At 38.8% G+C, this 19,379-nt stretch overlaps 1 protein-coding gene across 6 annotated transcripts in view; it reads right to left on the bottom strand.

Moving 5' to 3' along the window:
- Positions 1 to 19,379, bottom strand: part of NEO1 (neogenin 1) — a 241,092-nt gene that overhangs the window by 152,099 nt on the left and 69,614 nt on the right. For all 6 annotated transcript variants that reach the window (XM_077881799.1, XM_077881793.1, XM_077881796.1 and 3 more), the window contains exons 3-4: positions 14,594 to 14,872; positions 10,608 to 10,761 (exon numbers count right to left, since the gene is read on the bottom strand). In XM_077881799.1, coding sequence (XP_077737925.1) covers positions 10,608 to 10,761; positions 14,594 to 14,872 — 433 coding nt within the window. The remainder of the gene's footprint in view (positions 1 to 10,607; positions 10,762 to 14,593; positions 14,873 to 19,379) is intronic.

Here is a 19,379-nt window from a genome sequence, read left to right as displayed (position 1 = left end):
GAGGGTGGAAGGAAGTCTAGCCTTCCCACCTGGCTTTTGCTCACATGGGTGAAGGTGGGGCCACAGTTTCTTCTGTAGTGTTTGGTTAAAGTAGGAGTAATTAGAGTCTAACACTTTTTGTCTTGCTATGCTTCCCCTTTCCTGGTCCTACGGCTAGAGAGAGCACACATTTGTTAAGAACTCTAACTCTTCTGAATGTGCCTGTTTGCATTTCCAGGTTGCCAGCTTCTTCAGCTCAAGTTTGGATATATGAGGCAAAAACAAATTCCAAGAAACTCATCATCATGTTCTTCCTTGGGTCACAAGGCCTCTAGCCAGTCAGTCTTCTTCTCTCTACCTTTTAGAGTCCATGTCTAGCATGGAGCCCAACGCAGGGTTTGAAGTCACAACCCTGAGATCAAGCACTGAGCTGGGATCAAGAGTTGGATATTTAAACTGACGGAGCACCCCCAGAGTCCTCTTAGGTTTGTTTTACATATAAAGCCTGGGGTTTTTAGTAGTGGGAAGAATAGGGAAAAAAACATCTATTCCATCTTCCCAGAAATGATACTCCTGCACTTGTTTTTAGAATAATCTAATCTTTCTACTATTGTCAATTATAATACATTAAGCATTTCTATAACTATAACCTGTTCCTTTGCAGATGGGCTCTGATCTACCATTCCATCAAAATAGAACATTTCTTGGTTACCAAATAACATTGTGCTGTCAGCTGCTCTGCACTTTAGCATTGTATTTTCTGGATTCTCTCCATTTAAAATAAAACTACTCTACGAATGGGATACATTTCTATTACCTCTCCTTCAATAGCTATGTTTGGTTTGGATCTGAACAAATGTGATGGGAAGATCAGGTAAATATATCAATTCTTAAGACCGTTACAGAAATCATGGTAATGTTTATTTATTTATGGTCAAAAAATCTATTCATTTATTTATTTAGTTTCAAGTTTTTATTTAAATTACATTTAGTTAACATATAGTGTAATATTAGTTTCAGGAGTAGAAATGAGTGATTCATTCCTTACACAGAATAGCCAGTGCTCATTACAATTCTAGCCCAACCCCCACCTACCTTCCCTCCAGCACCCCTCAGTTTGTTCTCTATAGTTAAGGTTCCTTGTTATGGTTTGCTTCCCTCTCTCTTTTTCTCCCCCCACAACCATGCTCATTTGTTTTGTTCTTTAATTACACATATGAATGAAATCATATGGTATATCTTTCTCTGACTTTTCTCACTTAGCATAATACTCTCTAGCTCCATCCACATCATTGCAAATGGCAAGGTTTCACTCTTTTTAATGGCTGAGTAATATTATTCCATGGTGTGTGTGTGTGTGTGTGTGTGTGTGTGTGTGTGTATCTTGTATTTGTCAGTTGACAGACATTTGAGCTCCTCCCAAAATTTGGTATTGTTGATAATGCTGCTATAAACATCAGGGTGCATGTGTCCCTTTGAATCAGTATTTTTGTATCCTTTGGATAAATACCTAGTAGTGCAACTGCTGGATAATAGAGCAGTTCTATTTTTAACTTTTTGAGGAACCTCCATACTGTTTTCCAGAGTGGATGCACCAGTTTGCATTCCCACCAATAGTCTAGGAAGGTTGGTTCCCCTTTCTCCACATCCTCATTTCCTGTGTTGTTAATTTTAGTCCTTCTGACAGGTGTGAGGTGATATCTCATTGTAGTTTTGATTTGTATTTCCCTGATGATGAATGATGTTGAGCATCTATTCATATGTCTGTTAGCCATCTGGATGTCTTCTTTGGAAAAATGTCCCTTCAAGTCTTCTGCCTATTTCTTAACTGGATTGTTTTTGAGGTGCTGAGTTTTATAAGTTCTTTATAGACTTTAGATACTAACCCTTTATCAGATAAGTCATTTGCAAATATCTTCTCCCATTCAAAAGGTTGTCTTAGTTTTGTTGACTGTTTCCTTTATTGGGCAAAAGCTTTTTATCTTGATGAAGTCCCAATAGTTCATTTTTCCTTCTGTTTCCATTGCCTTTGAAGACGAGTCTAGTAAGAAGTTGCTAGGGCCAAGGTCAAAGAGGTTGCCGACTGCGTTCTCTAGGATTTTGATGGTTTCCTGTCCCACATTTCGGTCTTTCATGCATTTTGAATTTATTTTTGTGTATGATAAAAGGAAGTGAACCAGTTTCATTCTCTTGCATGTTGCTGTCCAATTTTCCCAGCACCATTTGTTGAAGAGTCTTTTTCCCATTGGATATTATTTTCTGCTTGTTGAAGAGTATTAGTTGACCACGTAGTTGTGGGCCCATCCCTGGATTTTCTATTCTGTTCCATTGATCTATGTCCGTTTTTGTGCAAGTACCATACTATCTTGGTGTCTATAGCTTTGTAATATATAGCTTGAAATCTGGAATTGTGATGCCTCCAACTTTGCTTTTCTTTTTTAGGGTTGCTTTGGCTATTTGGGGTCTTCTGTGGTTCCATACAAATTTTAGGATTGTTTGTTCTAGCTCTGTGAGAAATGCTGGTGGCATTTTGGTTAAGAACTGCATTAAATGTATACATTACTTTGGGTAGTATAGACATTTTAATATCTGCTCTTCCAATCCATGAGCATAGAATGTTTTTCCACTTCTTTATGTCCTCTTCAATTTCTTTTGTCAGTGTTCTATATCAGAGTACAAATATTTTACCTCTTTGGTTGGGGTTTATTACTAGGTATCTTATGGGTTTTGGTGCAATTGTAAATGGGATCGATTCAGGACTGCACTTTCTGCCACTTCTTTATGGCATACAGAAATGCAATAGGTTTCTGTATGTTGATTTTGTATCCTGAGACTTTACTGAATTCAGGTATCAGTTCTAGCAGTTTTTTGGGGGAGTCTTTTGGGTTTCTACATGAAATATCATGTCATCTGCAAATAGTGACAGTCTGACTTCTTCCTTCCTTGGCTGTCTTTTGTTTTTTTTTGTTGTTGTTGTCTGATTGCTGAGACCTGGGCTTCCAGTACTAGGTTAAATGACAATGGTTAGAGTGGACATCCCTGTCTTTTTCCTGGCCTTAGAGGAAAAGTTTTCAGTTTTTCCCCATTGAGGATGGTATTAGCTGTGGGTCTTTTGTATATGGTCCTTATGATCTTAAGGTATATTTCCTCTATTCCTACATAATTGAGGGTTTTTATGAAAAGTGGATGTCGTACTTCATTAAATGCTTTTTCTGCACTTATTGAGAGCATCATATGGTTCCTATCCTTTATTTTACTGATGTGGTATATCACAGTGATTGACTTGCAAATACTGAAACACGCTTGTAGCCTAGAAATAAACCTCACTTGATCATGGTGAATGATTCTTTCAATGTACTGTTGGATTTGATTTGCAAGTATCTCATTGAGAATTTTTGCATCTATGTTCATCAGGGATATTGCCTTGTAATTAACTTCTTTAGTGAGGTCTTCATCTGGTTTATGAAATCAAGGTAATGCTGACCTTGTAGAATGAGTTTGGAAGTTTCCTTCCATTTCTATTTTTTTGGAACAGTTTAAGAATAGGTAGTAATTCTTTAAATGTTTGGTAGAATTTCCCTGGGAAGCCATCTAGCCCTGGACTCTTGTTTGTTGAGAGATTTCTGATTACTGATTCAATTTTTTGCTGGTTATCAGTCTGTTCAAGTTTTCTGCTTCTTTCTGTTTTAGTGCTGGTAGTTCCTATGTTTCTAGGAATTTATCCATTTCTTCCTGATTGCCCAATTCGTTGGCATATAATTTTTCATAATACACTCTTGTAATTGTATTTCTGTGGTGTTAGTTGTGATCTCTCCTCTCTCATTTGTGATTGTATTTAGGTCCTTGGTAAGTCTGGCTAGGGGTTTGTTAATTTTATTAATTCTTTCAAAGAACCAGCTCCTAGTTTCATCAATCTGTTCTACTGGGGTTTGTGTGTGTGTGTGTGTGTGTGTGTTTTTATATCCTTTATTTTTCTCTAATCTTAATAATTTCCCTTCTTCTGCGGGCTTTAGGCTTCATTTGTATTCTTTTTCTAGCTCCTTTATGTGTAAGGTTAGATTACATAATTGAATTTTTTTTTTTTTTTTTGCTTCTTGAGGAGGCCTGTATTGCTACATACCTCCCTCTTAAGACTGATTTGCTGCATCCCCAAAGTTGTGGACTTTTGTGTTTTCATTATCTTTTGTTTCCATATATTTTAAAAATTTCTTCTTTAATTTCCTGTTTGGCCCATTCATTTTTTAGTAGGATGTTCTTCAACCTCCATGTATTTGTGGTCTTTCTAAATTTTTTCTTGTGGTTGACTTAGCGTTTCATAGGGCTGTGGTTGGGAAATAAGCACGGTATGATCTCAATCATTTTGTACTTGCTGAGGGCTGATTTTGTGACCCAGTTTGTGATCTATTCTGGAGAATGTCCCATGTACACTTGAAAAGAATGTGTAATCTGCTGCTTTAGGATGGAATGTTCTGAACATATCTGTTAAATCCATCTGGTCCAGTGTGTCATTCAAAGCCACTATTTCCTTGTTTTTCTGCTTAGATTATCTATCTGTTGATGTAAGTAAGGTGTTAAAGTCCTCTACTATTATTGTATTATTATCAATAAATTCCTTTATGTTTGTTATTCATATTTGGGTGCTCCTAAGTTGGGGGCATAAATATTTATAATTGTTAGGTCTTGTTGGATAGATCTTTTTATTATGATATAGTACCTTTAGTCCATTTACATTCAGAGTGATTATATGAATTTAGTTCCATTTTATTACTTGTTTTGTCATTTTTGAAGATTTTCTTTTTCTTTCTAGTTTTTGTCACTTTTAGTCTTTCTTTCCCACTCAAAGAATCCCCTTTAATATTTCTTGGAGGACTAGCTAGTGTTCACAAACTCCTTTAGTTTTTGTCTGGGAAACTATCTCTCCTGTTCTGAATGACAGCCTTGCTGGATAGAGTATTCTTATCTACATATTTTTCCCATTCAGTATGTTGAATATATCACTGCCTTCTGGCCTGCCAAGTTTCTGTGGTTAGATCTGCTGCTAACCCTATTTGTCTTTCCTTCTAAGTTAGGGATTTCTTTGTCTTGCTGCTCTTAGGAATTTTTTTCTTTATATTTTGCAAATTTAACTACAATATATCTTGGTGTTGGCCTGCTTTTGTTGGCTTTTCTGGGCGTTCTCTGTGCCTCCTGGATTTGGATATCTGTTTCTGTTTCCTTCCCCAGGTTAGGTAAGCTTTCAGCTATAAATCCTCTATCCCTTTTTCCCTCTCTTCTTCCTGTGTGACACCTATGATATGAATGTTATTATGCTTTATGGAGTCACTACATTCCCTAAGTCTGCATTTGTGATCCAATATTTTTCTTCCTTCTTTTTTTAAGCTTGTTTTTCATAATTTAATCTTCTATACCACTTATTCATTCCTCTGCTTCTTCCATCCTTATGGTCACTACATGCAGTTGGTTTTGCAACTTGGTTATAGCATTTTTTAATTTCGGCTTGACTAGTTTTTAGGCCTTTTGTCTCTGTGGTAAGGGACTCCCTGGTGTCCTCTATGCTTTTCTCAAGCCCAGCTAGTATCCTTATGATTTTTGCTTTAAATTCTGAATCAGGCATATTGCCTGTATCTGTTTTGATTAGATCCCTGGCCATGACCTTTTCTTGTTCTTTCTTTGGGGATAAATTCCTCCATCTTGGCATTATGTCTAGGTGTCTCTCTTCTGTGTGTTAGGAAAGCCTGTTCTATTTCCTGCTCCTGAGAATAATGGTTTTATAAAGAAGATGTCTAGGGTCTGCGTTTCAGGAAGTGTCTCTGGTATATGCTGTATACACTCTGATGCTGTGTTTTGGCTGCTCTTTCCCTCAGGTCAGTCCTCTGCAGAGTTTCTCCTTGCCTGCAGCAGAGAGTGTTCAGACCTCGGCCAGAGTGTGGTGGGTTTTAATGAGGTGTGCTCTGGTCTGTCTGCTTGTTAAAAGAGATCTGATGCTATTTCCACTAGACTTGAAGCTTTGCAGAACTCTATCAGCAGTAGACTTGGTACATGCCGGGGGTTTATGCTGATCTTCTGGGGGAGAGGGCCACTACTCTGGTTCTTAGGCAAACTTACCTGAGAAAAGCAGCACTTGCAGAGTGCAGGGGGTGGAACTTGGTGTAAGTGGCTTAGGCTGCCATTGTTGGCACTGTGCTGCTTATTGAAGTTAGTCTGTGCTGAGGAGTAGGGGAGAAAAATGGCACCAAACCCCTGCCTTGTCCATGGAGAGGGGAGTTTGCACTCATTGCTGTCTGGAAAGCCCTCCCAGAAGAGTGAACAATCTCCCCTCGTGTGTCCCAGGTGTCCCTTACCTGTCTGTGTCTGGGCCATCTTCCCACCCAGCAGCTCAGTGCACCTGTGTTCTATCCCAGGCAGGCTGGCTATGTTTTAAAGCTCTAAACTTTTGGGATGTGGCATGGTATGCCCCCCCTCACTGGTCCATTAGGGAAGGGTCTTGCTGTACTGGGACTGATTCAGGTTTGTCCCAGAAGGGCAGTTGCACAAAAAGTGCAGGGGTGTGGAATTTGGAATAAAGCACAACAAAGAACCAGTGTCCAAGCTGGCCACCCTCTGTACCTATGCTGAGGAGCAGAGGAGGTAATGGTGCCTGCTGGCTCTTCTGTCCCCAGAGAGGCAATGCCAATTCCAATTCTCCCAGATATGTTCCAAGAAGGCGGAACTGTCTCTTTCAGTGCATCCCAGGGGATCCTCAGATTGCACTCTCTGCCCCTGATTATCTGCCTCCTCCACAGGAGCACTGCAGTGCCCTCAGGGCTCCATACCACTCATGCCGCAGACCTCTAAAACTCCAATCTTTGAGCCTCACTGGTTGTAAAAATTCACAAAAATCAGCTGCTCTAGCTTTCCCATTTTGGGAAAGTATTTTCCTTGTGTGACCTCCTGCATGTCTCTCTCTCTCTCTTCCCCCCTTCCCCCTCCATGATCAGGGCTCCCTGCCCTCTGCAGCATCTGTGATCCGTTTCTTCCCTAAATCACATCTCCATACCTCCTATTTTCCATGTTGTGGCCTCTTTCCCTCTCATTGTGTAGTTTGCTCTGTCAGTCCTCAGATAATTTCTTGGGCATTTAATTTTGATTTGGTAATGATCTGGTGTTTATCTCGCTGTATTCGAGGGAAGAGGCAAGCCTAGGGTCCTCTTACTACTCTGCCATCTTAGCTCCTCCCAGTTAAGGTTTTAAAATATTCATTTTCAAAGAGGCCTTAAGATTAGTAATAGAGAAGGATGTCTATTAGTTTAAGATTTTTACCAGAGCCAGCCTAGCACTATCTAGACTCCTAGCCACGTTTCTCCTAATTTCAAAATTTCGGGCAGCCCGGGTGGCTCAGTGGTTTAGTGCAGCCTTCAGCTCAGGGTGTGATCCTGGAGACCCAGGATCAAGTCCTGCATCAGGCTCCCTGCATGGGGTCTGCTTATCCCTCTGCCTGTGTCTCTGCCTCTCTCTCTCTTTCTCTGTCTCTCATGAATAAATAAAATCTTTAAAAAATTTTTTCAAAATTTCTTTCTAACCTGGAGTTTAAATGATTTATTACCTAAGGCCCATTTACATATCTCACAAAGCACTGTAGAATCAGACATTTTGAGTAATTACCTATATCTAACCTGAAGTACTCTGACTTTCCTATACTACAGACATCTGACCAAAAAATATTGGTCACCACTCTCCCCACCCCCATTACATGCCACTCGCTATGCTAGGGTCTGGAAAGACCGATGTGAACACCATCAGCACTGTCCACCTCTTACATGGTTGTAAGAGGATGGACACACTGAGACAGTAGTATATAACAAAACACTGTTTCTCAGACTTTTCTACCACATAACCCAAGTATTCAGAAGCCTAGAGAACTCAAGGTAGAAAACAATCTATTCAGTCTTAAGTCTTCTGATTTATCCTTCAAATTCAGAGAGATATATTACTAGCCATGATATACCCACATTTGGTTTATTTTTTTAATATTTTATTTATTTATTCATGAGAGACACACAGTGAGAGAGGCAGAGACACAGGCAGAGGGAAAAGCAGGCCCCCTGTGGAGAGCCCAATGCAGGACTCGATCCTGGGACTCCAGGATCACGCCCTGAGCCAAAGGCAGACACTCAACCACTGAGCCACCTGGGCATCCCCCCACATTTGGTTTAATTCAAAAACATTTCCCCTAAAAATATCTTTGAATAAAATCCAACATAATTTTATGCAACATAAAAGGAAGGTATGTAACATTTCTACCATGATTTGTATAACTCAACCCACATCTAGACCTCAGAATGAGAATCACCTTACTAAGAGAACAACTATCCAACACACTATATAAGACAGCAATCCTACCTCTACCTCTCTTAGCACCCTGGCATACTTTGTCTTAATTTTCTTCCTAGCACTTATCATAAACTGAAATTTTACATGTTTAAATAATTACTTCCTGACTCTTCCCCACTAGAATAGCTGATTCATAACAGCAAAACTCTATTTGTTTCACTACTCTGTTCCCAATGACCAGAATAGTGCCTAATATAATTGGCATTCAATAAACATTTGTTGAATAATTATTGAATAAGCGAACAAGAATCACAGCAATCCTCATTTTTATTTTTATATAAGAAACCAAATTCCTTTATCATCAATTATCTTCAAAATGTCCCTTCTATGGTGATAAAATAAAAAATCTTTTAAAATAACCTCTTTCAGCTTTCCTTTTTTTTTTTTTTAAGATTTCTTTATCTCTGGGGCACCTGGGTGTCTCAGTTGGTTAAGCGACCTACTCTTGGTTTCGGCTCAGGTCATGATTTCAGAGTCCTAGGATCAATCCCCAGGTCAGGCTCCAGGATCAGTGCAGAGTCTGCTTATCCCTCTCCCTCCTCCTGTGGCTCCTTCTCCCCACCTGCGTTCTCTCTCAAATAAATAAATAAAATTTTAAAAATTTAAAGATGTATTTATTTTAGAGAGTATATGCATGTCGAGCAGGGGGATGGATGGGTAGAGGGAGGGAGAGAGAAAAAAAAATCTAAGCAGACTGCCCACTGAGTATGGAGCCCAACTCAGGGCTTGATCTCACAACTCCGAAATCATGACCTGAGCCAAAATGAAGATGGACACTTGACTGACAGTCACCCAGGCACCCTAGCTTTCCTACTCCTGATAAAGATTTTGTTCTATCATGTAGCCAATTAAAACTTCTACTCTAAGAGCTCAAATTTTTATCCCCTTTTTAAACTTTCTCTATGTTTCAGTTAGCATAAGTTTTAAATATCCCCTTGAAGTCTTATAAATTTTTTGCATGATACTCAACTGGAGAAAGGAAGTATAATATAGGTAGAAGTAGTTGGTGATTGGATGGGTGCTGACAAAGAAAGAGGTGATATCGAAAATGATACCATCAGTTTTGCTAATGAACACCTTATACTGCATTCTATCATCCTCATCTTTCACTGATGGTTGTTCACCAAGCTGATGAGACAGATACCTCTCTCCCAGGTCTTGGTTACTGCAGGACATAAAAGACTGTCAACTTACTTTGCATTACTCAGTTGGGAATCTTTAGACCTGCCTGGTCGAAATCAATAGCCACTAGCCACAGGTGTCCTCTGACAATTGAAATGTGGCTAGAATGACTGAAGAACTGAACTCTGAATTTTATTTAATTCCTATTTAAATGTAAAAGCTGAAGCAACACTAACCACAACTTTATTGTTTTGGTAGACCTACATTTCACTTTAACTGGTGCATCATATAAATTATTATCATACTTAGTAGTGCACGTGTACATCTCAGTTTTTTTTTAAATCTAGCTACCAAAATTACATACGTTAAATTACCTATGTGGCTTGTGTTGTATCTCTATTGGATAGCACTGCAACAGTGGTCTTCAACTGGGGACCATTTTGTGCCCCAGGAGACATCCGGTAACATCCAGAAACATTTTTGGTTGTCACAAGTAGTGCTATTGGTATCTAGTGAGTAGAGGCCAAGGATGATACTAAACATTCTATACAACACACAAGATAACTTTGTTTTGAAAAAAAAAATCTAAATACCACTGTCACCACTACCTCAGTTCTTTTATCACATTACAACAGAGAAATAAGGAAATAATGAGGGATGACAGGATAGCTGATGTTAAGAGGAAAGGTTTTTGTGGAGGATGGAGAATTTGTGATCATAAAAGAAGGCTGGTATGATTCTAAAAGGCAAAAACAGAAGGATGGAATATATTCTTTTTTATTGTTAGAATAAAGGAAAAGACTACTATCAACAAAATGCATGTGAAAATGAATGAGAAGCCTCAGGCCAGTAAGGACCAGAAACTCCTGCAACAATTTAGGGAAGGAGGTCTTGAGGCCTTAAGCTGAGGATACTACAACTCAGAAAGAGCTTAATATTTTGAAAGCAAATTTTTCTTTAAACATCCTAATCATAGATAGCATATAAACTCTTTCAAGAATGATAAATGAGCATTATAATGGATTTAAACAAAAATAGATAACCATTTTTTTTTCATTATTAATCAGCAGTCTCAAATTAGATTAGACCAAGTCTCAAGCTAAGGTTCAAAGAGGCTTTTAGGCAGACAACATTACCTTTCTGTGTCAAGAGCCTCCTCATTTTTCATCCATCTAATGGTTGGAGTAGGAAGTCCTGAAGCAACACAGGGCAACACCACACTCTGACCAATGACTCTGACTAAGGAAGAAGGTTGTTTCAAAAATACCAAGTTTGAAGTGAACTCAGGATCTAAAAAATAAAAGACAATGATTAAGAAAGCATTTTACTACATTAATGATGAGGAATGGCAATTTCCTGTTCAGTCTGTGTTAGCTTTTTTTATTAGTTTTTTAAACTAGATTCAATGCCCAAAGTGGGGGCTTAAACTCATAACCCCAAGATCAAGAGGTGCATGCTTTACCAAAACTGAGCCAGCCAGGTGCCCTATGTGGCTCTGCAAAACAAAATATTTAACTAAAAATGATTTAGCTAAACTTAATTATATTTCCATTTAAATTAGGAAAAATATTTCAGGGCACCTGGGTGGCTCAGTAGGTTAAACATCCAACTTTTTTTTTTTAAGATTTTATTTATTTATACATGAGAGACACAGAGAGAGATGCAGAGACACAGGCAGAAGGAGAAGCAGGCTCCCCATAGGGAGCCTGATGTGGGACTTGATCCCGGGACTGTGGGATGATGCCCTGAGCCAAAGGCAGACTATCAACTGCTGAGCCACCCAGGTGTCCCATAAAGGTCCAACTCTTGACTTCTCTTCAGGTCATGATCTCAGGGTTGTGAGATCAAACCCCACTCTGGGCATGGAGATATTCTCTGTCTCCATCTCCCTCTGCCCCTCCCCCACTAAAATAAATAAATCTTAAAAAAATAAAATTATCAAACATTTCTTAAGTCACTTGAATGTGCATTGTGCAAGGCTCTCTGGGAGCCTTAAAGATATAGAAGGTATATAGCTCCTAACTTCAAAGTGCTTATTGGTCAACTGAAGGATATTTGACACAAGTCCCCTTCACATTAAGACTAAATAAAGTAAATGTTTCATGAGAGGTACAAAGAGAGAAAAGACTGAGCAAGCCCAGAACCTTACCAGCATCCTCTCCATTCACAGAGATATTGTAAGAGGTTTCCTTTATATCTCCCTACATCTGTGTGTTACTTCTGAAAATCTTTCTGAATTTCATCTCTTTAATTTATTTACTTAGTCTGTCAATCCCTTGATTTTTACAATGGTACAACTATTAGGCTACCACTCTGTGTATGTTCACTTTATATAGCTGCCCTCTTACAGACATCTGAAAAGGCCACACTATTGGGTAGAAGACATGGTTCTCTACTTGATGGAGAGGTATTTCCAATGTTAAGTTTTGAGGAAAAAGATCATTCTCAGGTAAAGAGATAGACTTTTGTCCCCATACTCTCAGGAAAAGATGTTCTACAGCCATGGTAACAACCACTAGGGCTGGCTTTAAACTTGTGCAACTAATCGATGACAGTTCTGTAGCCATGGTAACAAGTAAACACTGTCTAATGGATCAGTGACAGCTCGCTTCAGTGAACATGCCTTTGAAAGCCAGCCAATGAGTGACAGCCTCAGGCTTTAAAAGTCAGCCATTCAGCGGTGGAATCACTTGCTTCTGTAGCTGACATTAACCTGTTCTCACCTCTGTAACCAACCATAAAATATGCCTCTATGGCTGACATCAACCCACTCTTGCCTCTTAACAAACACACCAAAAATAACGTCTTCCCCAAAATTCCATACGAGATCAGTAGTTTTCATTATTCAAGAAGACTACATGCTTAACAACTATGGTTTTTCTCTTATATAAGTAACTAAAACATTTAATACTTTGTTTTTGTTTCAGATATTGAGTGGTGTGGTTCAACCTTTGACACTGAAAATCTCGTTTCCTTGGATCTGATTTTGAGGATTTGCTTGAATGGTACCCCAGGCACAGAGCAAAGACAGGATCTCTGCCATGTAAAGCAAGTCAGAAAGCAGGCTGGAAGATGCTACAAAGTGGCAATAGTTCTTTTTTTCCCCATCTGTATTTAGATAGATTTAAAAAAAAAGATTTATTTATTTATTCATTAGAGACACAGACTGAGAGAGAGAGGCAGAGACACAGGCAGAGGGAGAAGCAGACTCCTTGCAGGGAGCCCGATGCGGGATTCGATCGATCCTCGATCCCAGGATCATGACCTGAGCCGAAGGCAGGCACCCAACTGCTGAGCTACCCGGGCTGCCCTGGATTTAGTTAGATTTAATTATATTTTGAAAGAAACAAATAAACTTGAACAAATATTTACTGCCTTCTATGTGCCAGTTACCATTCTTGGCAGCAGACAAAATTCCCTACCCTTGTTAACCTTATATACTACTAGGGGAGAAAGATAAGAAATAAAAGACATTGTATGTCAGACAGTGGATATGTTCTGAAGTAAAATTAAGGAGAAAGAGGAAAGCACCACAGTGGATATGGAAGATTGTTGTTTTAAACAGCAGTCAAGGAAGGCTTAACTAATAAAGTGATATTTGAGCAGAGAAATAAGATGGTTGTGTCAGCCGTATATATGAGGGAAGAGGATCCCAGGCAGAGCAAATGGTCCTGAAGTAGAAAGACTCTAAAGCAAAAGAATGTCTGGAGTGTTCTGGAAACATAAGGTGGCTACAATCACAGAGAGAGAGAGAGAGAGAGAGAAGAGTACCAGATGGAAGGAGAGAGATTAAAAAAAAAAAAAAGGAAGGAGAGAGATGAGGAGGATGGTGGCATTAAGATGATACAAAGCCTACAGGCCAAGGACTTTAACCCTTACTCTGAGATGAGAAACCATTAGGTTTTGAGCAGAGATGTAACATGATCTAATATATATTTTATTTTGTAATCTAATATACATTTAAAAAAATAACTGTGGCTGCTGAGCTGAAAATACACAGGGACAGTAATGATAAGAGCATGGATGATGATGACAAAGAAAGAAAATGCATTAAAAAAATCAGTCCAAAGCCCACCAAGAACACCCTCAAGCGCTGCTGCTCAACACTGGTCTTGCTTTGCAAGCCAATCAATACACTAAAAATTAGCCTCTGGGGAATAGTTGTATGTAAAAAATCTGCCCAATGTAAGCATGGCCCAGTTATATTCATAAACTCAGGTTTGAAGGAAGAAATGTGGAATCAGGCACCCAACAGTGGGAATCAGGCACCCAGCAGTGGGAATAGAAGCCGAAAGGCCAGGAGACAGCAAGAGGCTAGCAGGACTCTGATGAGCAACACAACGAGAGGAAGTTATGAGTAAGCAGAAGTTACACAGCTGAGAAAAGACACACAAAGCAGACCAGGAGAGCCAGCATGGACAGAGAGAGAACCCACAGAGCGAAGAGGGGGGTGAGTTTACACTAAAATGGGGGAATGTTATAAAGATCCAAGAACTCTTGCTCACCAGTGTCTCCAGAGCTGATGTATTAGTTACCACTCTGCCCATCCCTTATATGAACTAGCCTGAGTCTCGGATTCTGACAAGAGATCTAACTATGTGACATATCCTATTATAGGGAAGGACCAGATACAGGCTTGACTAAAGACCTAGACCTCGTGCTTTGCTGGCCAAGAAGAATGCCACTGATGTTAAATACACTTTATCACTTCATAAATGTCTACTAATGTGTTCACTAAAGAGTGAATTTTCTTGGCACATTTTCTTTTCTCCGCCTATAAGAAACTGAGACTCCTTATGCTGACATTAATTTGTCATACTACGTATTTAACAGTCTTTATTAAAAAAGAAAATTCTGGGCAGCCCCGGTGGCGCAGCGATTTAGTGCCACCTGCAGCCCAGGGCACGATCCTGGAGACCCGGGATCGAGTCCCACGTCGGGCTCCCTGCATGGAGCCTGCTTCTCCCTCTGCCTCTCTCTCTCTCTCTCTCTCTCTCTCTCTCTATGAATAAATAAATAAAATCTTTAAAAAAAATATAAAAGAAAATAAAAAAGAAAATTCTAACAGAACAATTTTTATCCATTAATAAACATAAAGCTGTAAATCCTGATAAATAAATACCTGGAAGAAGAACTTTTAATTCAGCTTCATCGCTATACTTCGGTGGCCCACCACTTTCAACTACGCAGCGATAAAGTCCCCCATCTCCTTCAGTAGCATTGTTGATAACCAGTGTTCCACTTGGAAGTTTGATAATTCTATCATCCAGAAGAAGAGGCTGTCTGTTCTGTTCCCACCTCACAAACGGGACCAAATCTACATTAACTTCACAATTCAGAATTGCACTGTTCCCAGCATAAACTGAAGAAGGTTCTGGTTGGCTGGCAAATCTTGGGAGACCTGGACAATAAAGGAAAAGAAGAAATAAAATGTAGTTAAATGTTACTTTAAAGATGTAGCCATGGGAGCCAGGAGTAAGTCAGCCCGTGTGGCCATATGTATGGTGGAACCAGGGTCAAGAAGAAGGTCCATGGGGTCAGGAAATTGGCAACAGCAAGGATACAGGTCAGATAGGTAAACGTACTAGGGATAACTGGAGTCACGTTCCTCGCAGTTGGAGAAGCAAAGTACAAATACAGAAAAGCAGAAGGGTAGATAGAATAAATCCCATGGTACGGACAGAACTGAGACATCAGTATAAACTTACAGTTTTATATAATTATGCAAATATAGTAACACACATATATAAATATAAATGTATATGTATAAAGTATATATACATTTCATATATAGTCATTACATTACGTACACATGTATTTATACATAGAGATGTATAAATCTCCTAGCTCTGTCTAAAAAGTCCAAAATCAATGCCACTTGAGTAACAATGAGTACATATGGTGACATCATCTTGATTTCCAAATACCATTTTCCACTATGAGGAACCAAGGCTCCTTGAAGAACAGCCTGATTCCACCACTAGAGTAAGGAAAGTACAAGATAAACGTGGAACGTCCTGTGATGACAGGAAGTAAGGAAGTATCCAAAGAACAATATGGACATATCAAAAGGACTTCTCTCAGACTGAAGGGAGTTTCCGCTGGGCAAATCTAGGATAATGATAATGCAGAAAAGAATAATGAATAAACTCATTGGTGAAAGTTGGATAAGGAATAGGATATTTATAGAGTCTCAAATTAGTTCTTCCCAAAATGCTTACTACTTATTAATAAAAGTACAAAATATTTAACTTTACAGTGGGAAACACAGCAATAGACTATTATCAACAAAGTAATAAAAGTTAACCTCACCAGTACCGAAACAAAACATCAATCCCTTCCTGATATGATGCACTTACAAAGGACACAGCAGTTAATTACTGTGAGATTCCTCCCCAAAATGCAAAACCTGAATCTATTCAGAGGGGGAAAATCAGAAAACCCAAAATGAGACAAGGATAAACTGAAGGATGATTTGAGGCCAAAGAAGCCTAAAGAGGCACAAGTACTAAATAAAACATATAATCCTGGACCAAAAAGGAGTGGCAGAGGGGCAAAGCTTCTGCTTTCGTGTTTTGCTATTAAGAACATTATTGAGACAGGCACCTGGGTGGCTCGGTGGTTGAGTGTCTGCCTTGGGCTCAGGCTGTGATCCTGGGGTTCTGGGATCGAGTCCCACAACAGGCTCCTCGAAGGGAGCCTACTTCTCCCTCTGCCTATGTCTCTGCCTCTCTCTGTGTCTCTCATGAGTAAATAAATAAATAAATCTTAAAAAATAAAAGAACATTATTGAGACATCAGTAAAATATGAATGATATCTATCGTAGTATCGTATTAAGGTTAATTTCCTAGAATCAATGGATGGTTATTTAAGAGAGTATCTTTGTTTTTAGAAAATACACATGGAAGTATTTACGTGGGGGTAATGCCTCCAGCTTACCCTTAATGGTTCAGAAGAAAACACTGATTTGGGTATGTGCATATTGTGGGGGATCATTAAGGCAGACATGGTAAAATGTTAAATACTGGGTAATCTAAGTGAAGAATATATAGGATTTCTTGGTTTCATTCTTGCAAGAACTGGATATGTTTGAAATTATTTCAAAATGAAATGTTATCAAAAATGTAGTCACAAAAAAAAAAAGAAAAGAAAAGAAAAGAAAAGAAAAATGTAGTCACAAATACACTGCAGATGCCACAGAATGTAGTGGTTAAGAGCCTAAGTTCTGGAATCATATCATTTGAATCCCATCTCCACCACTTCATGGCTGTGTGACATTAGCAAGTTACTTCACCTTAAAGTCTCAGCTTCTCCATCAGTAAAATGAGAATAAAAAATGAGAATAAAATAACATTTTAACAAATGTTAAATATGTTAATACTTGGGATGCCTGGGTGGCTCAGCTGTTGAGCATCTGCCTTTGGCTCAGGGCGTGATCCCGGAGGCCCAGGATCGAGTCCCACATCGGGCTTCCTGCATGGAGCCTGCTTCTTTCTCCCTTTGCCTGTGTCTCTGCCTGTCTCTCTCTCTCTCTCTCTGTCTCATGAATAAATAAATAAAATCTTAAAAAAATTAATACTTAACATAAGTACTTCATATATAGCATACTGCCTCGCACATAAAAACCAAAATGGTAGGGGTGCCTGGGTGGCACAGTCGGTTAGGCGCCTACTCTTATAGGCTCTGTCTACAAGAAACAGCTCTAGGTTTTGTAGTGTTATGATGGTGAATTCGTCCATATGACAACTTAGAAGTTGTCTAGGCATCTTACAAATTTTTTCTTACTTTTTATATCAAGGGGATTTTTAAAAAAGATTTTCTTTATTTATTCATGAGAGACACAGAGAGAGGCAGAGACACAGGCAGAGGGAGAAGCAGGCTCATGCAGGGAGCCTGATGTGGGACTTGATCCCGGGTCTCGAAGATCACGCCCTGGGCTGAAGGTGGCACTAAACCGCTGAGCCACCCAGGGATCCCTATCAAGGGGATTTCTGAAGGAAAGATAAAATTAGCCATATATTAACTTTACAGAAACCAAAAAATTAGAAGAATGGAATTAACAAAGATAAACAGAGAAACTAATAAAGTAGGGGGGAAAAGGAAGCTGAAACAAAACCACAAGCTAATTCTATTTTTAAAAAGTCAAATATTCTCCCCTCCTGAGGTCTCATGAAAATGAGTAATTTTTAAAAATATAAACCTACAACAACATATGTGGAATTATTTCTAAGTTTCTGAGTAGGGAAAGCAGATGAAAGAACTAGTCCTGACATATCACGGCAGAAACAGCTGCAGCTTCCTGCGCTCCCAAGCAGGAGGACAGTTTGTCCTGCTGCTTCCAGAGAATTGCAAGAGAAAAGAGAGAAGGTAGGAATGAGACACAGGCTTGACAAGAAAAGATTAACAATGTCTGTATTCAGACCACCCAATTCCTCCACCTTTACACACAAAACACTCACAGCCGGGCTACTGCCCAGGCAGTAAAACAAAAATTTCTGCTGTGGAGAAATGAGTGCAGAGAAGACGACTTCTCCTATTTAATTTTATGAGCTACCTACTTAGTGTTCTTTCAAAAATTCCCCTTCTTACTTAACTTGGCCAGAATCCATTTCTATTGCTTGCGACCAAAGAACACTAACAAATGTTCTTTTAGAATGGCAATTTAGCAGTATCTTTTTTGTGGAAAAAAAAAAAAAGTTTTATTGAGATACAATTTATAGACCATAAAGTTTATCATTTAAAGTCTACAGTTCAATGGTTTTTAGTATACACAGAGAGTTGTGTAACCATCACTATAACCTAATTGGAGAACATTTTCATCATCCTCCAAAGAAACTGTGTACTCACTTGCAGTCATTTTCCATTTCCTGCACTCACCCACTCAGTCCCCTGTGCCCTCATCTCCCTCCCCCCATCCTCAGCCCTAGAAGACCACCAATCTATTGCTTGGCTCTTCATATTTGCTTCTTCTGGATATTTCATACATATGAAGTCATATGATACATGATTTTTTTTGTGACTGGCTTCTTTCACTTAGCATCATGTCTTTCAGGTTTATCCTGGTTGCAGTACATATGAGAATTTCACTCCTCTTTATTTCTGAATAACATTCCAGGTACAAATATACCACATTTTGGTTACCTAATCATCACCTGATAGGTTGTTTCCACTTTTTGCCTGTTACAGATAATGCTGCTATAACCATTCATGCACAAATTGTTGTACAAACCTATTTATTCATTTCTCTTGATTTGGTACATAGAAATGGAATTGCTCAGTCATAAGGTAACTCTGGTTAAAATTTTGAGGAACAGCCAAATAGTGCAGTGTTCTTTTAAAAATCATATATATACACACACAAAGTACATTGTACAATCCAGCAACTAGTAGAATTACTAATTGCAATAATCTTTTCTTTAGAAATTTATAAAAGATTGTTCACTATAGAACTGCTTTTAACATCAAACAATTTTTATTCATCTAACTGTTCATCAAAAAGGGAGTCTTTTAGATGAATCACAGTATATGTATACAATGGATACTATGCAACTATTAAAAGAAATTTTATTCATATCTTAGCTCAGATATCATTTCCTCCTGATACTCAGGCTATGAATGAGTTAAATAACTCTCCTATAGAATCTTGTCTGCAGCCAAATAATTGATTATATTGTATTAAAATTGACTGTTTACTAAGATATTAGGCCAAAAAATGCTTCCTGCAGGTATAAAAGCTAAAAAAGAAGGATGGACAGACCCAGCAGAGTAGAAAGAAAGGAAGAAGTAGAGGACAGGCTTAATAGGCAGTGAGGTAGTCATGAGCAGGCCAGAGGCAGAGAACAAAAGGAATTTGAAAATATTCAGTATTGGCAGAGCTTAAAATATGGTGAAGGTGGTCCCACTGATG

Source organism: Canis aureus, chromosome 32, assembly GCF_053574225.1.
Source record: "Canis aureus isolate CA01 chromosome 32, VMU_Caureus_v.1.0, whole genome shotgun sequence".
NCBI lineage: Eukaryota > Metazoa > Chordata > Mammalia > Carnivora > Canidae > Canis > Canis aureus.
This window is presented reverse-complemented; position numbering and strand designations above follow the sequence as displayed.